Source organism: Bicyclus anynana, chromosome 8 (genome assembly GCF_947172395.1).
Source record: "Bicyclus anynana chromosome 8, ilBicAnyn1.1, whole genome shotgun sequence".
In the NCBI taxonomy this organism is placed as follows: Eukaryota; Metazoa; Arthropoda; class Insecta; order Lepidoptera; family Nymphalidae; genus Bicyclus; species Bicyclus anynana.
The window spans coordinates 8,612,426-8,637,409 of NC_069090.1; the positions used below are offsets into that span (position 1 = coordinate 8,612,426).

General features: G+C 36.4%; 1 protein-coding gene across 2 annotated transcripts in view; it reads left to right on the plus strand.

The window, feature by feature from the left end:
• Positions 1-245: 245 nt before the first annotated feature.
• Positions 246-24,984, plus strand: part of LOC112052652 (uncharacterized) — a 167,084-nt gene continuing 142,345 nt past the window's right edge. The window contains exon 1 of one of the 2 annotated variants that reach the window (XM_052883139.1): positions 246-573. In XM_052883139.1, the coding sequence (XP_052739099.1) occupies positions 436-573 (138 nt within the window). In that variant the 5' untranslated portion in view covers positions 246-435. The remainder of the gene's footprint in view (positions 574-24,984) is intronic. The other variant, XM_052883140.1, reaches the window with a different exon arrangement.

Sequence of the window (24,984 nt, forward strand, 5' to 3'; positions counted from 1 at the left end):
ACGTAGCATTCTACTGGTGAAAGAATTTTTAAAATCGGACCAGTAGTTCCGAAGATTACCCCAATTTAAAGAATTGTTACAAACTTACAAACTTACAAACTTTACCTCTTTATAATATTAGTATAGATAAGTAATCACTATAAGACAGTATTAGTTCGAATTCATTGTACTCACTATAATTAGTGTTTGTCTTGTTTCAGATGCGAGAGTTCGAGTTAAAAACATAGAAATAATGTGCACAGTGAGATTACACGCGTAAAAAAATAATAATTTGGACTCTTAGCATACAAAAATCATATCCGTTAAGAGGATAATCAAAATATTAAAATAAACCTTACAAAATAAAAAAAAATATTGTAAATAATGTTTTTTTTTAATCGAATAACAAGTAAGATGTGTTTCGCGCGCAAAGTGTTCTAAAAGTGCAAGCAAGTGATGAAGCTAAGTGTAAGCGCGTACCGCGCCCACGCCGCGGCGCACAAGAAAATCCTGACGTCATCGTACCAGCAGCACTACGGCAGCACTGCGGCGCCGCCACACTGCCCATTGCAACCCACTAACTTCACACCACAGGTATGATATCACTGATTGTAGATCTAGACGCCCACAAAACGCCCTTTACGATCCTGACGATGACATAACGACAATGCTTCCCAGGCAACACAAACACAAGCTACTTACACAAAGTCTTCGCCGGCGAAGTCGAGGTCCCCGATATCTGACGTCACCCAGACGTGGGCCTTTTAACTCACGATCTCGGGGGTGCCCGGACTGATACACTCAGGCCAAAACACTCTTCCCGAACGGCCCTCTAAGCCGAGGTCCGAGTCACAGAGGAGACGTCCTTAGAGAGTCGTTCCGCCCATCTACTCTGCTTCTGCCTTCGGGCCCCATCAGGCGATGCTTCTGCGCTCGCCCAAACCCCCCGGTGACGCCGCTGAGGTCCCAGAAGGAGCCTACGGCACTTACACAATCAGAAAAAAAGGTATGTCTGTTAGTTATCATCATATCATGACACTAAAATTAAGTAAATATATTCTGGCTGGATTAAAAAAATTTTTATTCTTCAAATATTAATTTTAATGCGGGCCGTAGCCGTTTTCGTTACGTATCCGAAGTGTAATAGTGAGTTTAGAGCTCAAAGCGACCGACGTAAATCAGCTACCCTCATAATCAACCTTTTATAAATTATGATAATAACGTCGTAAGAAAAACAGCAATAAAGAAAAAGGAATGACAGTAAAATATCTTTGTCCTTTAGTTGTTCTTGAATATAATTTCCATACTAAAGGCATAAGTTGTGCACGATGCCATTCCAATCCGATGGCCGTGCCCAATAAAGCGTGCAATGTCTTGAGATTTTCCAACTTCCACCGCTCTCAATAGATCACCGTCTAGCGAGTTTTATGAAACACGGCTCCGAGCCGCTCCGAGCTTTGCACTTCGTTTGTTTTTAGATATCCGGCTCTTTTATTGAATTTACTGCGACATTGCAGCGACGGGAGTTGTGACGGAACAATCGGATTTTTGATAGGTTCTATAAACCTTAAAATAGTGACACTTGTGTTATAGACTACAAGGTGAAATGAACAAGCCCTTGAACAAAAATTACACGTGAAATGAACCAACATGAATAACGCTTAGAAGGCTGTTACTATATCAGAAAATAACTCTGAGCACTATGCCGTCATTTCTGAACGGTACAGGTGAGTAAGCGAGTGAAGAGTAAGGCTTGCGACCCTTATCTTTAGACTCCTGCGCTGGAAATATGTACGGCGTTTACGGGTGAAGTATCTGTATATGTGTACAAAAGGAATTGCACAAATGCCGTACAGTAATAAATGACCTATTTTGCTTTTGCAATTGTCGTCGAATTAACATTTGTTCTGACTTCCGGCACCACCATTTTAGTACGGCATTAGGATATTCGACATTTATTTGTAAACATCTTCAACGCTATAACAAAGCCGTACATTAATAATTAGTCGCAATTGATGAATTGCGACTAATTATTAATGTATCATATCAGGTACAAGGTGATGACCTTGTACCTGAGAAATTCCATTCACTCGCGTATTCTACTGTACCGCTCAGAAATTACGGCATAGTGCTTAGAATTATTTTCTGATATAGTGTAAACAGCCTTATAAGCGTTATTCACATTGGTTAATTTCACAGGTAATTTTTGTTGAAGGGCTTGTAGTCTATTAAGCTTGAGAGGAAAACACTACTTATCTTATAGGTTTTATAAATCACCACAGATTAATCAAATCTGCAGATGGAGCGTATGGGACACGACGGTGTCGTAGCCGCTCCAAAATTCAAAAACTAATAGATTCTCGAGTCAGTACGACACGAAGCGTCGCATCAGTAACTTTCACTATTAAAATAAGATGAAATATTTTATGGGTAATTATTGCTTATTATATTAATTTGCGTAATGTTGTTAGTGTTAAATTTTGAAATACAAGTTTTGAAAAAAGTTTGTATATGCGGATGTCAAGCAGACGCGTGACGTTTGTTTATTTATGGGTTTCACCGCCTTTACCACGCTACTTGTAAGGACTCACTCTGTATGATCTTAACTGTGTAAATCACATTAATATTATAAAGGCGATATATTGTTCCACCTTTACGCTGCCGGTAAGGAACCGATTTGGTTGAAATTTGGAATAGAAATTTTACTCTGGATTAACAAAAAGGCTACTTCCATCCCGGAAAAATCCATGGTTCCCGCGGGATTTGTGAAAACTGAATTCCACGCGTACAAAGTAGCGAGCGTCTGCTATTATAATTATAAATTTAAAAAATATCAGGGGTGGTAACTAAAATAAAAAATAATTGTGTGGACCTCCTTCAGGAATGAAGTTTGAATAATAAACCTACATTATATAAAAAAGTTTCGTGCAAATATGAAATTATAACAATAACAAAAAATACCTCGTAATCCTAGGTTTGAAAAATGAGCCTACTTAACATGTCACGATAACTGTTATATAACCAATTACCGAAAACTGTTATGCAGCCAAATAAAGCTTGACACCTACGCCATAGAATAAAAATATTGCACAATGTAATTGTACTCGTAGAGGTCTTTCATTGAGCGATTGTAAAATGATTTCATCATCATCATCATCATCATATCAGCCAATAGACGTGCACTGCAGGACATATGCCTTTTGTAACGACTTCCAAACATCACGATACTGAGCCACCTACATCCAGCGAATCCCTGCGACTCGCTTGATGTCGTCAGTCCATCTGGTGGGGGGTCGACCAACACTGCGCTTTCTAGGGGTCGACATTCCAGCATTTTAGGACCCCAACGTCCATCGGCTCTTTGAACAATGTGCCCCGCTCATTGTCACTTCAGCTTCGCAACTCGTTAAGTTATGTCGATGATTTTGGTTCTTCTATGGATCTCCTCATTTTTGATTCGATCACGCAAAGATACTCCTAACATAGCTCGTTCCATCGCCCACTGTGTGACTCTGAGCCTTCTTGTGAGGCCCATAGTTAGCGCGACCAAGTCTCGGAACCATAGGTCATCACTGGCACGCACTGTTCGAAGACTTTTGTCTTCAAGCACTGAGGCATTTCAGACAAATACAATGATTTCACAGAAGATATTTCTTGTGGTAGGTGACAGCTATTTTTCTTTTTCTCTTTTATTATCCTTAAGATTATATTCAGTAAAGTAATAACTTATGAACGCTGTTCCGATCGGATGCACAATTCCATGTTCAATATACCGTGCAATATCTTGAGCTTTCATCGTAGGACCGGTAGGTAGCCGTCCATCGAGATTTATGTAACACTATTGATAGTTTAGTCTGTTTTGTTCTCACTGGTGCGTATTATTGAATTTTCTTATGATTTCCTACTGCATTACATGGTCGAAATCATCACAAACACGTTTCATAATAAAATTAAAATTCAGGAGGAAACCTGCGTAACAGAGAATTTTTCTCTGTTATGCAGAAATTCTCTGAAGTGAAGTCTGATAATCCGCATTGGGCTAGCATGGTAGACTATTGGCCAAACCCCTCTCATTTTGAGAAGAGACTCGAGCTTAGCAGTGAGCCGAATATGGGTTGATAACGTTAGAAAAAGATATAGGTACTTGTAAAAACATTATTAAAATCATCGATCTAATGTATCAAAAAAAATCGGCCTTCCCGTTGCGAGGCTTGGGGCTCCTTGCTCCAGCTTCTACCTTTTACATTCGGACCTTGATCTAACAGTGAAGCCAAAGGTTCTCAAGGCGTTGTATTTGACTGAAACGACTATCGGAAACTTTTCACTTTCAATGGTTGAAACGACTATCTGAACAAAAGAAAAAATACCGGATTATAGATTGAATCAGTAGAATTTCTATATTGTGGAGTAAAACTCGAGAGTTTTTATTAACGTCCCTATAGGTAGGTATATTTTATAGGAATGTTATGATTTTTTTATTCTCTACAGGTTAGCCCATATCTACAATCTCACCTGATGGTAAGATGGAAGCGGGCTAACTTGTTAGGAATAGGATGAAATCCACACTCCTTTCGGTTTCTGCACGACATCGTACCGGGCCGTTAAATCGCTTGGCGGTACGTCTTTGTCGGTAGGGTGGTAACTAGCTACGGCCAAAGCCTCCCACCAGCCAGACCTGGAACAATTAAGAAATCCTCAATCTGCCCAGCCGGGGATCGAACCCTAGACCTCCGTCTGGATCATACCACTGCGCCACGAAGGCTTTCAAAATGGAATCTCACTCATCTGTGTTAGAAATAGATTCCTTTCATATTTCTGTGTAAAAAATAAATATCCAAGCTAAGTATTTGAGCATGTGGGTGTGAAGTAGATACTAGATAGGGAATGAACAATTCATTTTAATTTATGTAGCGTAGAAAGCAATTACTACAACGTGGATTTAACGTAAGCTATGTAAGCCTTAATCGTTTTCTTAGATAGGAATACTGTGTAGTCATTACCGTGTGAGATCAACTCGTTAGGTATTCATAAGAAATTCATGCGTAAAACACTATAGCTTACGTAGATAGGTATGGATTGTTTCCAATTTACAGAGGCGTCAAGACTTTTGCGTTATTCTCTATACATAGATGTTTTTTACAACTTCCAAATATGAGTCACATATTCGTCTTTACTGTCTGTCTTTTACTACAATTGATAGAGACGAATTCAAGACCAGTGTCTAGATATAACAAATAAATAATTAAAAAAATAATAAAACCCGACTGCCTATCATGCTCGCACCTAGACATCCGCCTCGCGTATTTTCTATAGCGATTGTTATATAACGTTTTCTTAATTGTAGGTTTTATTAATATGACCATGATATACCATTTAGAAATTATTTTGATAAGCCCTTGAATTTGATACCCATATCGCAATATTTAAAAAAAAATCACCTTAAGTCTGTAGCGTCTCACAGTCAGGTTTTTTTAACTTCACCTATCTAAGTTCACTTAGGTTAATAAAACGAATCTAACGATATCTTAGTTACGTAAATCCGTTCAACCGTTTGGAAGATATGAGGTACCTAATAGAGGATATTACATACATACAAGATACGCTCGAAAAACATAACCCTTGTCGCAGTCGGGTAAAAACATGGCGACATAATAACGCTCTACACCTTATCACAAGTGTCCTTCAAAGTTGAGGTCCAATCATTATCACTTTAAGCCCGCTAACCTTCTCAGAAAAAGCGTTATGGGTAGCGTCAATGTCGCCTCTTGTAATCTGATAATGACTGTTTCTTCTATTGCCCTCTGACTTCACTGGACAAAGGGAGTTGCCGCAAATCGAACCATTAATGATTAAATTATATTCCGAGGGTGTAGATTAGTATCCAGACCGGGGCATGCACCTACGACTTTTCAGTTATGTATGCATTTGAAAAAAAAAATATCACGTTTCACAATCGGTGACAGAAAAACATCGTAGGGTAACCTGAGAATTATCTCAGTGTTCTACGTGTGTAAAGTCTCTCTAGAGTCTCCTCTCAGAATGAGTCTCCTCTCATTCTGAGAGGAGACTCTAGCTCAGCAGTGAGCCGAATATTGGGTTGATAATGATGATGATATTGATTCCAAGTACAGTAGACAACAATTCTGTTTTCCTTATCAAAAATTTAATCAAGACAGTTGCACTGCACTTTTCAAACAAAAAATATGTAACTTTTATACAAAAGACAAATCCAGAAAAGTGATTTTCAGTGTCTCTTTTAAATAATGAAGTAATCTAAAGCAAATGGAAGAAAAATAGTGTACCTCCGGCGTTTTTAATCGACCTTTAGCCTCGCTCGACTTGCCTGCGTCATTAAAGACTATTAACTATAATGGGTACAAAGGAGGGGTAAACAGGATAATATAAAATGGTTTCACGCAGATTCCTCATTGAATTTATTGTGTGGAATTTTAATTATGCCGTAGTTAAGTCTAACTATTTCCTGTTATACTCTCTATGCCCTAAAGTTAGATGATTTGTAAAACAATGGATAAAGTAAACCAAGGAACTATAAACGCTATTTGAAATATCAGAGCTACTTTTAAGATAGTATTTCATGCAGTGAAATTAAGCAGTAATAACAAAGCATGGGCGCCCTGCTAAGCTTCTGGAGCGAGCTCGACTGGATGGAGTGAATCCAGAGGAGATCTACACCGAAGGATTCACGTACAACGGCTAATCACATGGCCAAGTGCGAAAACGGCCCAGAAGGAAGAACAAGAAGGTAGCATAGAAAACTTTTTTGAGGCGTGATAGCCCAGTGGACATGAACTATGCCTTCGAACATTATTTATCTATTCGTACTATTATTTATCGAATAACTAGTCAGTTTCATCGCCTGCCCAAAATAACATGTAAATACTTGGGTCAAATTAAAAAAAATCTCCTGTATAAATTTGTACAATCCGGTTGGTAGATAACGAGTGCTAAAGTTTCTAAGTAAACAGAATTTAATACTGTTGTCAAATCATTTAGAGTGTCGAGAAGTCATGCCCCCGGCGTTCAGACGTAAAGGTCAAATTATTTACGCAAATCTCTTATCCGAGCTATCTCATCTAGTTGAACCTATAAACCAAGGGTCGCTGAATTGAAATCGAAAGCGAAATTCCACGGGTGATCATTCCTACTAAAGCGTTCAATCCCATTTGTGTGTTTGGAATGGAAAACAATATTCTCAGATGAAACTCTTTACTTATAAGAGCTCTTTATTAGAAACTTTAATTTGTTGGCGCTGCATTGTAATTGTAAGCAATGATGTTAGAAGAAAAAATAGATAGATAGGTTACTTACAACTGGCACACAAAAAATATTGGCGTTGTCAACGGCGTGATGACAGGACGACGACTGAGCTCAGGTTTGCTAATTAGCTTTTAACTCAAACATAGGTGAGTTGATAGCTAAAAGATGTGCATTTCGAAAATTTGACGTTTTAAGCGTAACGCAAAGGAATGGGAGACTGAAAGTTACAAAATAAAACCCTTATATTTCTGTTCCAGAATCTCCTGAATCTTTCATGTTTTCTGATGATTTCAGTAAGTAGAAGTAATAAAAATTGTCTTTAAGGTCTGTAGTTTTTTTTCCCACCGCTGTAAGCGAAAAAAGTACATAACCTTTCATTCTTTCTATCATCTAATCTATCAAAAGTAATTGATTCCAATGACACTTTCATCATCATAATTATCATCATTTTCAACCTATATTCGGCTCACTGCTGAGCTCGAGTCTCCTCTCAGAATGAAAGGGGTTAGGCCAATAGTCCACCACGCTGGCCCAATGCGAATTGGCAGACTTCACACACGTAGAGAAATGAGAAAATTCTCTGGTATACAGGTTTCCTCCCGATGTTTTTCCTTCACCGTTTGAGACACGTGATATTTAATTTCTTAAAATGCACTTAACTGAAAAGTTGGAGATGCATGCCCTGGACCGGATTCAAACCCACACCCTCCAGTATTGGAGGCAGAGGTTATATCCACTGGGCTATCACGGCTCAACGTATACAAATTACAGATTATCAAATACTAGAATATCATTGTGGGTCAAATTTACTTTTAAAAGTTGGCTAGCCATGTTCATTAGGTCACGGAAATAAATGGAAAACTTGCAACAAACCGAAATCCTTTGGCAGGACACGCCACTCCGAAACATAAATTAAGTTAGACAAAATAAGCGGTTGTAAAGACCACACTAAATATACCCACTGGGCTGTTATTCCTGTCCGGTTATCCAACATGGCACGCTGCCAACTTGTATTGTGTTTCTTATATTTAGATGTGTTTAACCAGTGGCGTAGCGTGCATTAAAGAGGCCCTGTATTTATTTATTTATTAATTGATAAATCAACAATGACAACAAGAAACATTAATAATAATAATAATCTATGCATAGGTAAACTTAAAAAGTTCTAGAGATAAACGAAGCCATCTTTTAAAGGTATATAATACAGCATTGTTATTTGTTGTCCGGTTATACTTAAAAATTAAACTACCTACACTTAAAACTACAAATTACATTTACGTCAAGTGTCCTATTGATTAAATTGTTAAATAATTACAATGAAAATAATAATCTATACTAATAAATTATAAAATTAAACAAATTAATTATACAAAAAATCTCTTTAGTTTTTTATTTACTCTACCCTAACTCTTTCACCAGTATATTTCATCATTTTATAACTTTTGTCATTTTTGTAGTTTTTTTGTTTTTTTTTTCCGGGAAGCACCACCCCATATTAAGTAACATTGTAGATTACTTTTTACAAATACAAGTAAGGGGTCAATGTAGCCCGAAGGCCCCGCCCCGCGGTAGCTACGCCCCTGTGTTTAACGCAATCTGTAGTGGTGTGTTTTAGGTATCACGAATCTGGCCTTTAAGCTGAGAAACTTAAGAAATTTACGTAGAGTTTATTTATAAATCGAGAATGTGCAAAACATATTTAGTTCATTATATTGTAGAAAAAGAGCAGTCTGAATTGCATATGACGTCGCTCGATCTTGTGTTGGCGTGTGCCGACGCTAGGTGGCGCGACTTGTTGCCGTAAAGAGTGGGAGTTAGAAAGTGGGAGCGTCCGGGAGGGAGCGACTGGTGATAAGACGCTCGCCGTAGGGTTGTATTTAGTTCTCTCATGGCGTTCGATCCGTTCACATCTCATGTTGTGTAATCCTTTATGGATTACTTGGGATAGGCTGGGGGAATAACTTGAATAGTGAAGGTGATTGTTAGCTAGTCGAAAGGGATCCCTTAAACCTGCACCCGGAGTCACAAGCCTCTGGGACTGCTCAAGGTATTCTCTGACATTCAAGAGTTCTATTTTAATTAAGTACATTTCGTTTGTTAATTAAGTTGTCCTGAAAAATATTGTGAACCTTTGTTCAACATGGGTTTTCTTTTTGTTAACTCTAATAATACTACTAGCTTAGAGCTATCTAAGCTCTAAGATAGTATTATGTAGCTAATTGTCAATCTGAATATTTACTGATGAATTAAAAGACGTGATAAAATGGTAACCATCTAGGTTATCAAGTTATGTCGGCTTTCCAAGAGGTATTTATAAGTTACCTAAGTACTTGATATCAGAGAGTTTTATGTACTCTAAAACAGACAATATAAATAAAAACTAACTAACAAAGGTTGAGAACCAGAAAACCTATAATTATAGGAATAACTATAACTGTTCATTAACTATCTAGTAAATATCTACATACAAACGTAAAGATATACATATTACACGTAATTTATTCACTGGAAACGTCGATATTTTCAGTTTTATGGACCGTGGCCAGTTTTATGAATCGTGGTCAATAGATTGCGGATAACTACACAATATTTTATTCAAATATATTGTAATTTAGGTAATTAAATGTTTCCCGTTTATTTTGCATGACAGGACTAGTGGCAAATATTTTTTATCATCAACGTTCATGTTCGTATCATTACATTTGGTGGGGGCCGTCTGGATGCTGGCGGCTCGAGACCTTTGTGGTTGGAGATCCATGCAAGAGGCCTATGTCCAGCAGAGGACGTCCATCGGCTGATAATGGTGATGATGATGATTATATTTTGACGTCTGTAATGTACACGCTCACACTAGTGATTTACTTAATCATTAATTTGATCACTCAATTAATTACTTTTACTTAATTGAATACTGTATCTACTTAGTACCCTATTGCTATCGCTGTAATGCTAGCTGAGCCCGACTGTCACGAGAGGCTTGTATTTATAGACTAGTCAATGCAATGTAGTTGTTGGTATATTGACATCGTGTATCTGGCTGTCAGAATATTGATAACATCTGGTAACAATACTGAATTATTTCATGTAAACAGACTGTAGGCTGTTGGTGGTGGTTGATGGTTACAGAATAGCCCTTCAGGCCTATGATTGAGGATGAGACAGGGCACCATTACAGCCGCCCACTTCTCTTAGTAGGCACAGGAAATCGTTGTAGCACTTCACATTGCTCTGCCTCGTTTCTAACAGCCAGCAAAACGAGGTATATGTCATTTGGCCTGTCACAATCTGGGCAATTTGATGACGGAACCTTTCCCATTAGAAAACCAAACATGTGATTTAACTAAACTTGTTATTAAAGTAAACTACTTAATTTAACTACTGGATTAAGGCTGATAGATTTTAGAACTTTATTTCCATGTTTTTCTGTGTCTTTATAACAACCAATCAATCAATATTCATTTATTTCAAATAGGCTTAGTTTACAAGCTCTTTCGAAACGTAGTAATAATTAGTCGAAAACTTAAAATTAAAATTACGAGGGTTCCAAATGCGCTTTGGTCCGAGAAGAGCCCACAACCAACTCAGCCAGGTTTTTTCCTTTTTTAGGTTATGACCATTTAACAATAGGCGTATATGTAGCCTGTCATGTAATACATTTCATTTCAAGCAATTTTGTCGTTTACATAATCATTAACACTATAATACGACTTTTCTTGTCTGTGTTTAATAAAAACTTTGAACTTATTGATAGACATGCCAGTGGTTTAACACAATAGAATAATGGAGGCATCAAGAAATGAAGTTCACGACTTCGGATAACAGTGCCTAGTTCTTCGGGTTATGTAGGCGAAGGAATATGTGCAGCCAGCCGTGTACTCTCTCGCCTCCATGACCTGAAGAATTTGGCAATTACGCCGTTGCGGCAAGAAAGAAGAAAGAAGCACGGACCAAGAAGATTTACTCAAGATGAAGCATACCATCATTGTAGATATTTTACCATCATGTATTTATATTAACTGTACAGGTTGCTAGGGAGTATTCTCCATAACTCTAGGGTTATATTTAAAATTAATTAAAAATGCTCAAGGTACGTATGTCCTAAAATTAATATTTTCGGGGTAGATCTGTTTTGTAAATAGATCTTAAAATCTGTTCCTTATACGCATCCTTATAATTATGATGATTATGATGAGCCAAGATTTACGTATTTTAAATGTGTTTAAATTGTGTTACATGGACAGTCGGAATTATTTGAATTGCTTTGTATTCGTACAAAGTACATAAATCAAATTAAAATATAAAAAGATTTTATTTTGAAGTTAAAAAATATTATTTATGCAGTTCGGCTCCTATAAGTGGACTCGTCAACACCTTGAAGTTATGGGAAATACTCCCGAGCATCCTGTATAATAAAGTAGTCGATGTGTATCTATAACTATTTATGAAACCGCCCCGCAGTTTCACCCGCGTAGTTCCCGTTCCCGTGTGAATACGGGAATAAAATAAAGTATACGACACTTACTAATAACGTAGCTTTCTAGTGGTGAAAGAATTTTCAAAATTAGTTTTTGTATATTCAGAGATTACCCCCTAAAATACCACAAACTTTATTTCTTTATCATATTAGTACCTACCAATAGATTTTATTAACACAAAAGCTTACAAAAAATACAAACTATGAACTTGTCATCATCATCATTATCAACCTATATTCGGCTCACTGCTGAGCTCGAGTCTCCTCTCAGAATGAGAGGGGTTAGGCCAATATATGAACTTATAATGGACACAAATTACCAATATCATAGAGGAAAGATTTATTTTGTAAGTAACCAATAAACTCTAAAATATCCCAATTTGAAAAAAAATCTTCAACAATAGAAAGCTACATTATCAGGGAGTAACACAGGCTACATGTTCTACAACATCGCCGTATTCACACGAAATTAGGAACTACGCGGATGATACCGCGAGAATCGGATAGTTAATTATTTATACACGTAAAAATCTAAAAACTTAGGCGTCATAGTTCAGAATCAATTTTGACCAATAAAGTTCCCAGCTGGCCTATTATGAACTTTAGTCTGTTAGCCACCTGATATAATTAAAATCAATTCGATAACAACCGCTTTTTCAGTAATAAAGCCCAGCAAACACAATGGCTAGTTATTATGGTCTGTGTGCCTAATGGGAGTTTTCAATATTTTCATACTGATACTATCGCGTTGACGTAAACGCGAATTTATATGCAATTGAAACTGATGTACAGTAGTGCCACTACATGGCGCTGTTTCAATTCCTTAGAAATTCGTGTTTACGTTAACGCGATAGTAACAGTATCGAACTGCCACTAGGCCCTCAGTTATCAATAAAATAATAGTGAATACTATATCACGTGATTTATGAATCATTAACAATAGCTAGTTGGTAAAATTCGTGTATATCCACTAAAGTAATTCAAAGTCAGTGAATAGGTCAGCTGAAAGCTGGCAGTATTGCCACTTTGAATAGCAATACTGACCTAAATCTAGGCCAGCCTTCTGGTCACGGGAGGCGTCGATTAATCGCTTTGCTATTTCTCTGAACGAGAAAGCAAGTTGGTGTAGTACCAACTTGCTTTCTCGGACCTAGTACATACTTAAATTCCGATATTATTATGTGTATATTTCATTTTATTTATTAATATTTAAATACATTTATCTAACCACAAACGTTATTTGGATAATATTTTGCAGTTCGATAAAAGGTGCTTACTTTCAACTTAATTAATGTAGGTATACCTACTTCCTACATAACGTATAATATTTTTTTTTACGCCACTAGCATACTGATGTACGTACGATGGGCGCCCTTGCTACCCCTCTCTAACTCCCTACTCTTTACGGAAACAAGTCGCGCCATCTGGCGTCGACACGAGCCAATACGAGATCGAGTTACGTCATAATCGTCTCAGACTAATATTATTTATAGCTATACATAACATATTATATTATATTCATTATTAATAGTATAAGTTTTGTTTTTGATGGCATAGATTTTACGTTAAATATTTTGTATTTACGAGAAAGTATTATTTTCACGCTCCTGTAGGGTCATCCATACCAATATCACTTTCCTTCACATAACGACTCATAAAGCATCTGGCACATATGTCCCGATCGTAAACCCTTCTGTTATTATCAACTCGAGATGGGACGAAGTGGACAATGTTCATGACATTTTAATGACTAGAATGGCCGACACTTGGGCTGACGTCAAGCAATTTATTTTTTATCCAATGTTATTCAATTATCTATTATATTATTAGGAAGTAAAGTTTGTGAGGTTGTATGGGGTAATCCCTGGATGTGCTGACCTGATTTTATTAACTATTTTACTAACGGAAATTCACGTTATTTGTGACATTGGCTTTTCTCATCTACGGAAACGGAATGAAAAAGCGGGGGGCTAGTTTTTAGAATATACACAAGAAGGGCTAGCTTATATATAAGTAACTTATTTATAAATTCTTATTTATCATCATCATCATCATCATCACCGTTGGGCTTCCAAGCACAACGGTCTCGAGCCGCCAGAATCCAGCGGCTTCCTGCAATCCGCCTGATATCCTCGGTCCACCTAGTGGGGGGTTGACCAACACTGCGCTTTCCGGTGTAGGGTCGCCATTCCACCACCTTGGGTAACCCAAAGTCCATCGGCTCTTCGAACTATGTGGCCTGCCCATTGCCACTTCACCTCCGCGACTCGCTGAGCTATGTCAGTGACTTTGGTTCGTTTGCGGATCACGCAGAGGTACACCAAGCATAGCTCGCTCCATCGCCCGCTGAGTGACTTTTAACCTTCTCATAATATTATTAAATTCTTATTCAGTGAATATAAATTGTGCTCTATTATGTTAAAATAATACATTATCTCAGCTCATAACAGCTATCTTGTTGTTGTTTCTTGATTTATTAATTACTAAAAGACGCCCTGAGATTTCACCTGCACATAGCTCATGTTTTCCTGGGAATACGGGTATAATAAATAAATAAATAAATAAATAAATAAATAAATAAATAAATAAATAAATAAATAAATAAATAAATAAATAAATAAATAAATAAATAAATAAATAAATAAATAAATAAATAAATAATAGAGCTTGTGATACTCACAAATACTGTGGCTTTCGATTGGTAAAATTATTTTCAAAATCGATTGATATTCAGATATTATAACCTCTACATGCCTACAACCTTACAAACTTGACTTACCTATATATCTATACTAATCTTTAAAGCTGAAGAGTTTATTTGTTTAATTGATTGAACGCGCTAATCTCAGAAACTACTAGTCGGATTTAAAAAATCTTTCAGTGTTAGATGATAGCTCATTTATCAAGGAAGGCTATAGGCCATATATTATCCTCGTTTTCTTACGGGAATGAGAACCACGTGGGTAAAACCGCTAGTTAAAATTTATCTAGTTTTACTATAAATCTATAGTTAATAAATTAAATATAGATTTATAGTAAAACTAGATAAATTTTACTGTAAATGCATTTTCAGTAGACTCAGAAATGTATTACAAAAATAAGAAAACCAATATCGAACAAAGGTTATAATTTACAACATTTGGTAGGACAACTTAATTAACAAATGAAACTGTAACCAAAATAAGAACCTAGAATGGCAGAGAATGACCTTGAGGGGAGTCACGAACTTGAGATCGTTGTATGTAGGGTTAAGGACGCCCTAACAGTTAACTAACACTTCCCTTTTCCCCTTTTTAAGTCACTCACCCCGCTTATCCCAAGTTACCCATAAAAAATTACTCAACAAGAAATTTGGACGGCTCGAACGTCACGAGCATACTGAAGCCGACCGTACGACGAGCGCCTTATATCGCAAGTTGTTCCCACCAACCGATCGCTACCCCTCTCTAGCTCCCTACTATTTACGGAAACAAGTCGCGCCACCTGGCGTCGGCACAAGCCCACACGAGATCAAGCGAAGTCATATCCGTTTCAGACTACTATTTCCACTTACACACTATTTTTATTGTTAGGTTTATCGCTCTTTGGATGTGCAAATAATATTTTGTAATTTCTTTTATAATCATGGAGCACTTATCTCACTTTTTTCAGAAGAATTATTCTCTTAACTACCAAAAATTAACTACTTTCCAAATTTTTGTCATAAATGGACTACAAAAATTGACATCTAAAACGCCGTAATAGGTATTCAATTTACTTACATATCAATTTATCTGTTACATGAAAAGTGGCCGTAACAGACTGTATTGTTGCCTTTTATACTCGCGTGAAATGTTCCGAGTTATTGAATTTTTAACATAAGCCTGAAGACGGAATAAATCTTCTTATCTTGTATTCATACATCTCTGATATCATCAAGGATTTATAGGGGTGTTTCAAGCCTGATTTAAGGGACGGAAACCTCGGATACCCTTTGTGGGCATAAAATTATACGAGTAGGTACCGCCTACCGTCAAAACCAAACTTAACGATCTAGTCAATGTAGACACTATGGCGAGGTGCCAAGAGTAAACAATATACATAAAAATTCTAAACAATGGTCTCTAAGTCTTTGTGATGATAAACTGGGCTTATATGAGACCTCTTTACTACCAAGAATATTTCTGAGCGGCTAAGCAGTATCGATGTGTTTAAAGCTACTGTTACACATGCTCATTTCAAGCACGAATGCATGCTACTATTGAGCAGTTGCTACTTATTAGCATGTGTATAGCAACATTGCTAATAATGAGCACGCTTATTTCGAGCTTGCTCAAGAATCAACAGTCGTGCGATTTATGAGTATGCTACTTGCTGCGCGGGTGGAAGGGGGCGTGCTTGTAGCGCGTCTGAACAGGTTTGCTTATTGATGAGTATGCTAGTCGATCAGCATTGCTATTCTGTATTCTGTATTCTCTTCACCTTTATCTCTCCTTGTCTAACACGATACTATAGAGAGAGAGCAATAGATACAAATTAGCATGTGTTATTAAAATGTTTGCTTTGAGCTTGCTTAAAAATAACATGCTATTGCTAGCAAATGTAAACTGATGATAAGCATGCTCGTATAGAGCATACTTAATAGCACGTTTTTAGCATGCTATTTTAGAGCATGTGTAGGTACCCTTATGTTTGAAGGATGTCGGTTAAATAAAATCAACATTAGGACTTTGCAGGCTTATTCACTATCTTTGACGTATGCTAGTTGACATACATGATATACGAAATTGAGATTATTTGTAAAAATGTCATTCGGTGCTTACTGGTGGATATCACACAGTAGGTAAATGACATTTTGTAGGTAGTTACCTTCAAACATCAGTGATTTCATCTAATTTGGATTTCAGGCTAAGAGTTCCCTCGGTCTAAAAACCAATTAGGTAAATACGATTATATTATTTAAATCGAATAAAGTTTAATACTAGAGTCATTGCACTCTTGGCACTCAGAGAGCAATGACTTTTTACCTATTCATTACCATACCCGCGATCTGTTAGAACCGTAGCAATTGCAATTAAAGTGATACCCAATTAATTAATTGATTATATATTTTTTATTGAATAATTAAAGATGCTTGGAGGCCGTTGGATCAGCTTCCACCTTCACACAGGAAGTAAAACTATAAGAAATGTAAACAGTAATTGTTATCAATTGTAAATTATAATACTGTATGACTTTTTCAAAAGAGCAACTGTTGAGTTTCTTGCCGGTATCTTCTCAGCAGAACCTGCCTTCCGAACCGGTGGTAGAATCTTTACAAATAGTCAACTGACGTGTCAAAAGTGCTTATAAACTGAGCCTACTTGAAATAAATGATTTTTGATTTGATTTGATTTAATTATATACTAATATTTTATAGAGGTAAAGTTTGTGGTGTTGTAGGACTCTGGACTTATTGAACCGATTTTGAAAAATCTTATACTCACGGGAACAGGAACGGGCGTTGGCTAGTATATGATTTTCGTACGCTTCTTTTGATTACGTTTGCACTTGTAGTTAACGAGTATGATTATACTCGTTTACTACAAGTAAAAAGCCGTGATAGCCCAGTGGATATGACCTCTGCCTCCGATTCCGGAGGGTGTGGGTTCGAATCCGGTCCGGGGCATGCATCTCCAACTTTTCAGTTGTGTGCATTTTAAGAAATTAAATATCACGTGTCTCAATCGGTGAAGGAAAACATCGTGAGGAAACCTGCATACCAGAGAATTGCCTTAATTCTCTGCGTGTGTGAAGTCTGCCAATCCGCATTGGGCCAGCGTGGTGGACTATCGGCCTAACCCCTCTCATTCTGAGAGGAGACTCGAGCTCAGCAGTGAGCCGAATATGGGTTGATGACGTACTACAAGTAAACGTATCATATTTTTGCACTGATTTACCTACCTACTTATTTATGTTTACTCCCACTTGTTACGAAATAGATTTATTATTAAGGAAAACCGTCGAAATTATTCACAAATTCAATTGACAATTATCACAATTATTGTTAAAATTTTCGTAATTAAGAGTATGTGGCGGCATAAATGTTAAAAAGGCCTCCACTAAAATGACTTTGTCATGTATTTACTGATGTACCAGATTACAATATTCCCGATTATCTTGTTCTGGAATCTTCGTTTTATTTGAAAACTTTTGCATACGATTTGTTAACTATGTTAACTATTCTTGTTCTCAATCTCGGAAGGGTTTATACTTACTCGTTTAACAACTAAAGTGTTTTTCAGATCGCATTGGTATGGCGACAGTCGCCTGTTCATAATACCTACGTACTATTATCGTAAATATCGACAAACTTTCAAGAGTAAAACGAACTGTCACCCGCACCATCTTACATGAAACGAACCGTAAGCTTCAACCAAACATTCTGCACTTAATAGATATCCTAATGTGTATTAAGTACAGCTTTTACTGCAAACCAACGTCTAAGATACCCGTATCCGTGTACGCAGCTTCGGAGCAGCTTAAAGACTTAAGACTAAAGCTAAGAGGCTGACAGTTCCCTGGGTGTTAATGTGTGTATTATTCAAACTTCAACGCGCTAACTTCCACATACATACTTAATATATAAGCCCTCATTCGTACGAGAGGTTTTTAGCGTACGTTAAAAAAACGTTAATATTCAAGAAATGTATTGCCAAGTACTTGTATAATATGATCACACGACAGCGTTTTAAAACACGACTCTTACTAATCGAGCAGTGTTCCATTTTCAATTTTGGGCGTTGGAAATAGACCTTTATTCAACTTCATACTATGCGCTACACCCGCCAGCGCTGGGTTATAACGCGTCGATTTTTTAACTCTCGTGCGAATGAGGTCTTAAGGTTACTGATTGCTACGGGGGTAATATAACATGTTACAAAGCGAGCATTCGTGCGTCAATACGGAAACAAGGAATAATAAATATTAAAAAAAAACAAAGATCGTTTATTTTAAGTAGACTTATTTTATAAGCATCTCTAAAACATCTAGCTCTAGTGACTTTTTACTACAGATTCGAAAGGCTGAAATCTATTGAACAGACTTATATGTATAACTGTGTTATGGGTTTTAAAATCGCTGATGTCATTATGTACATTTTATAGGTATACTACTAATATACATTATAGGTGCTACATTTTAATATTTATAGGTATAATGTATAAACACATCCAGATATTGGAAAACAGTCATGCTTATCACACAAATATTCTCCAATTGTGGGAATCGAACCCACGATCGTGGATGCAGGAACTTAAGTCAGTAACTACTCTGACACGCGGCCGTCAATACTTTCAGCACAGTTGATTTCAAATTCTGCGAATTTATTAAACTTTTCTATACTTCTATACTAATATTATAAAGAGGAAAACTTTGTTTGTATGTTTGTTTGTTTGTAATGAATAGGCTCAAAAACTACTGGACCGATTTTAAAAATTCTTTCACCATTCGAAAGATACATTATCCACAAGTAACATAGGCTAAATTTTATTTTGAAAAAAAATTGGGTTCGGTAAAATATTTGGGTTTTTCGAACACAAGGTGTAAAAAATCAACCAGAAAAGTTACTTATTTTTAGGGTAGAAGTAGGGTAGGTCAGCGTAGGGGTAGTGGAAAGTTTACGTCGAGTTTCACACGGACGAAGTCGCGGGCGTCCGCTAGTGTTCTATCAAAAGATTTTTTACGGATCTGTAATTTATTTTCAAGAGACACTTGGGAGTTAAAACAAAATATTGGTGTACATAAAGTTCGTTGAGTGTCGTAAAGTATTTCGTCCTTTTATGAAGAGAGCGGAAAAGAAAGGCGGCACTTAACTTTCTGTGAGTGCCCTTCCGTCATAAGTGTATCTTCAGATGTACTTTAAAAAAAACAAACGAAGAAAAAATTTATATAGATACCAATATAATTGGAGCGCATGACATGAAATCATGGAACAGTACATTTTTCATAAATTGCGCTGATAAATGAACGCTTGGTATTATAAAACTGGTCGATTTTTATACATTCCTTCGCAATTTGAGATTTCACTTATACTATTTGTAACAAAAAACTCTAGCGTGGTATAAAGGAGCCAGCGCCATCTAGAATCTATACTTATAAAATGAATTCTGTACATTTTGTACATTATGTACATTGAAGATATTTTGAAAATTTTTGTTGGTGGGCATTATTTGACGGCCTCCGTGGTGCAGTAATATGCGCGGTGGATTTACAAAACGGAGGTCCTGGGTTCGATCCCCGGCTGGGCAGATTGAGATTTTCTTAATTTGTCCAGGTCTGGCTGGTGGGGGGCTTCGGCCGTGGGTAGTTACCACTCTACCGGCAAAGACGTACCGCCAAGCGATTTAGCGTTCCGGTACGATGCCGTGTAAAAACCGAAAGGGGTGTGGATTTTCATCCTCCTCCTAACAAGTTAGCCTGCTTCCATTTTAGACTGCATCATCACTTACCATCAGGTGAGATTGTAGTCAAGGGCTAACTTGTAAAAAATAAAAAAAAAACAGTATTTGGTTACATTTCTGATAAATTGCGCTGATAAATGAACGCTTGGTAAGAGCATAATCTATACTATAAATATAGATTACTTTCTTATAATGCTGGTCGATTTCTATACAATTATACGCAATTTGAGATTTCACTTATACTATTTGTAACAACAAACGCTGGCATAACGGAAGCCATCGCCATCTAGAATCTTTACTTATAATACGAATTCTGTACATTTTGTTCATACATTTGTACATACATTTACATTATTTTTCTTCGATTTTTTTGTCTATCTGTCTGTCTGTCCGTATTTTTTTTGTTATTCGGGCATCACGCTGAAACTACTGAATAAATTCAAATAAAACTTGGCACGGTTTAAGGTCATAATACGGAGAAGGTTATAGGATACTTTTTATTGCGAAAATAAAATTTGAAGGGGTGAAATAGGGGTTGAAAGTTTGTATGGAAAGTCCTTCATTTTTAGAGTTACATTTTTAAAAAAAATGTTCATAAATCATAAAAAAAATACGAAATATAATGTAATTCAAATTCTTTTTAAATTCAACCCATAAAGTAGTGAAATACGGCTTGAAAGTTTACATTGATTTCCACGCGGACGAAGTCGCGGGCGTCCGCTAGTCTTAATATATAAATGCGAAAAGTATTCATCACAAAATCTCAAAAACAGCTTGACGTACAAAGATTAAATTAGGCAGGGAGGTAGTCTATAGTTTCAAAGTATCCACTAAGAACAGATTTTGCGATAGGGCCGGATTAAACAGACCTAAGGGCGGAAGAAGTCGCGGGCGTCCGCTAGCTTCCTATATGTCTATTTTTTTTTATTTGCCGTATATTTTTAGTACGACCAAAATTCCCGTTCCGCATTAATTAGTCGGAAAAACTGTGGATTGGGTACGACCACAGAACATGAAGTACTTAAGCTACGCTTTTTATATCGGTGGATAAGGCAATAGTCTAATGGGGGAGGAGATCCATGAGAAAAGGTGTCCTGACCGGCCGGAGACCGGAGATATTGAGGATTTTAGTAATTGAAAGTTCATATTCATACGCTAATTCCGGAAAGGATTATCGACGTTTTTTGACGGCCTCCGTGGCGCAGTGGTATGTGCAGTGGACTTACAAGATGGAGGTCCTGGGTTCGATCCCCGGCTGGGCTGATTGAGGTTTTCTTAAGTGGTCTAGGTCTGGCTGGTGGGAGGCTTTGGCCGTGGCTAGTTACCACCCTACCGACAAAGAAGTACCGCCAAGCGATTTAGCGATTGTAGTCGAGGGCTAACTTGTACAGAAAAAAAATCGACATTTTAGGAATACTAGTAGGTACCTATAACATAAAATTGTTTTTTTTTAATACCCCCGAATGTCATTAAATTATTAATTTAATTATTATATTATTAACACTCTCGATCAATTCATCAATATTCTCTTTCAGTGAGCGTTCATTGGAGAACCCACTCGAGTATATTTGCAAACATTCGGTTATTCTTCCCCACTTTCACCCCCAAACAACTTTTAAGCGGCTCAACCGATTTTCTTCTAAGAACACTTTTACTTATGTCACATTTAATACAAATCGGGAGCTTTGGTGCCACAGACTGACAGACAGACAGACACGTCAAACTTAATAACACCCTTCTTTTTGCGTCTTTTGCGGTAGTTGACTCATATCAAATTTAATATACACAATACATGAAATTAGGATTAATTTTCAAATTGTTAAAACCCAATGTCATTTAAAATGACCTAAGTTTAAACTAGATATTTTAAAATGGAAGATAAAATGTAAAGAAATATTGAAGGAGTCCCGATACCAACACATTAGTCCCGGCTCAGTATAAAACCGTAGGTATGCACTCTCGTTGATCTCCGGAGTTCATTTTATTGTTATTTTTTCTGTCTCTACTTTTTCTTCATCTTTTTTTTCATAACACTTTTTTTGTACAATAAATATTTTATTCTCAGAATTTTATTATAAATTTCATTAGGTACTCTAAATTTACAAATCGGAAGTAGTGGTACCCTCAGAGACTAGGGCAAATAGGTAAAAAATTGGTCAATTACATAATTTACACAATTTTTCTTTCAACCGTCTGTCACTAAGCGTTATGATAGAAATTTCTGTTCAAAATTCCTCTTTGAGAGTGAATGATCTGAGGCACTATTTTTTACCTATACAGAACAGGACATCACTATGACAATAAATATGGTATCATTATTTTACAAAGTGACATTAGCATCTGTCAGAAAATTCGCACGATTAATGATTATACTATAAAGGTTAATTACAGTTCTGTATCTTTAACTATAAAGATTACCCCATAAAATCTCACAAACTTATTATATTATTAAAGAGCTGTAAAGCTATACAATATAATAAGTCCTAATGGGTCACTAATTCAGAATAATGAAGATCAAATGCATCAGACTTGCATCAATAAAGCTTTTTTAAAGTCTCTTGGATACTGCAATGCCTGTGTTGTAATAAAATTACAATGTCAAAGCCTTCCGTAAAATGCTTGTGAAATGCAGTGAGTGGTTATTAACCCAGAGCGTAATACAAGCTGTTGAAGTTGGCCCCATTACGTACTAAGCTTTAGTAGCATTTTATCCCCTGTAAGAATGCTATATTACCTGAGTAAGATTTTTTTGTAACTCAATTTAAATATATTTAAAAGAATATTTGCCATATCTTTTTTAATTTGACCAATACTCTCATTCCTCCCCAACTAGTCGGGAAACATTGTGTTAGGAGTGGGCACGACACTAGACCAACGGGGCGGGGATCGAACCACCACCCCTCGGCGATGAGTCCGACCGCTCTTACCTTTGAGCTATTGAATCTCTGAATATAATGAAATGAATAATGAATTTGTCTCTATATCTCTCTAACATAAACTGACTGAATATAAAATACAATTTATATTCAGTCGTAATTACAAAATTGTCTGTTTGAAAGGGGGATTAATTTTCTGAATTCAGTGAACGTACCCGAGAAGATCGTATCTACGGAAAATATTTGATTTGTATATTATATAAATAAAAATAATCAAGTAAATCATTTTCTTTAACATCCAGCTTACAAACTGCAAATATAGATTATACGACTAGCAGATGCCCCGGAATTACCCCGCATAGTTCCCTTTCCCATGAAAATTCAAGGATAAAATATATATTGCAATCACAAATGAAGTCGCTTTCTATTAGTAAAAGAATTTTCAAAATCGGTTCAGTAGATCCAGAGATTACCCCCAACAACAACACAAACACAAACATTACCTCTTTCGACGCGTATGTATTTTTTTTTCTTCTTTAATGTTTGTTAACTTATAACTTCGTCATTTATTAACCAATTTTGAAAATTGTTTTTTCGTTTGAAGGAGTATACTTCCAAATTAGTCCCATTTCATTTTTATGAAAATTGGTTAAGTAATTTTGTGTTGAAATCAAAATAACTGAGGTTTGAAGTTTGAAGAAGCCGTTTGAAGTTTGAAGTTGGTTCCATTTTTATGTTAAAAAGATTATAATATAACATTAGTAAAGATCGATGAGAGATTAAAAAGCTACATGTTTCTTGCAGAATAATTATTTTACTTGTACTTAACAATTGAAAGTGAAATCTACAAGTATGAAGTCCTAATATTTTCATTTCATATTCAATTCTAATTTCAATGGCTGAAGGAAAAGGTGTCGAAGTAACTCGGTCGCGGCGGTCTTTAAAGGTAATTTATTAAAATTGCCACTTCAATGCTGGCGAAATTGGTTTCGCGAATCTTATAAATGCAAATTTGAGCGGCACACCTGCCTGTGAAATACAAAAATTGGATCTCTTTTTGAAAAGCGAGAGTAACGCCTGTTTTCACCATGTTACGAACGTTATGAATTTAAAAAAAAAAGAAAAAGAAGATTTTAATGGCGTATTGACTACCTTTGGCGACCCAAACCTTGATACTTTATGTCACCTTAGTCCACCTATTGAAGTTTAAGGTACTGTTACACATGATCTAAAATAGCATGCTAAAACGTGCTATTAAGTATGCTCCATACGAACATGCTTATCATCAGTTTACATTTGCTAGCAATAAGCATGCTATTTTAAAGTATGCTCCTTAATAAGCATGCTCAAAGCAAACATTCCAATTACACATGCTAATTTGTATCTATCGCTCTCAGTCTGTAGTATCGTGTTAGACAGTGAGAGATGAAGGCGAAGAGAATACAGAATAGCATTGCTGATTGACTAGCAAACTCAATATGCAAACCTGTTCAGACGCGGTAAAAACACGCAACCTTCTACCCGCGCAGCAAGTAGCATGCTCAAAAATCGCACATCTGTTGATTCTTGAGCAAGCTCGAAATAAGCATGCTCATTATTAGCAATGTTGCGATACACATGCTAATAAATAGCAATTGCTCAATAGTAGCATGCTTTCGTGCTTGAAATGAGCATGTGTAACAATAGCTTTACATTGAAGAAACATGGTTGACCTTAGCTCTAAATGCACCTTTTTTTACTTTGTAACTGACCTACTATCTTATCTTATATCTTAAGATCATATCACGCTCAAATCATCAGATTTTTGAAAAACATCCTTTTAGCTATTAACTGATGCGTATTTTTCATGATCGATTTTTGGTGTTCAATTCAAATTTTTGGTTACCAATTCGAGCGATCATACTTAGTAGAAGTATTCAACAATATCCCTTATGTCTGATATAGGATGTTATTGAAT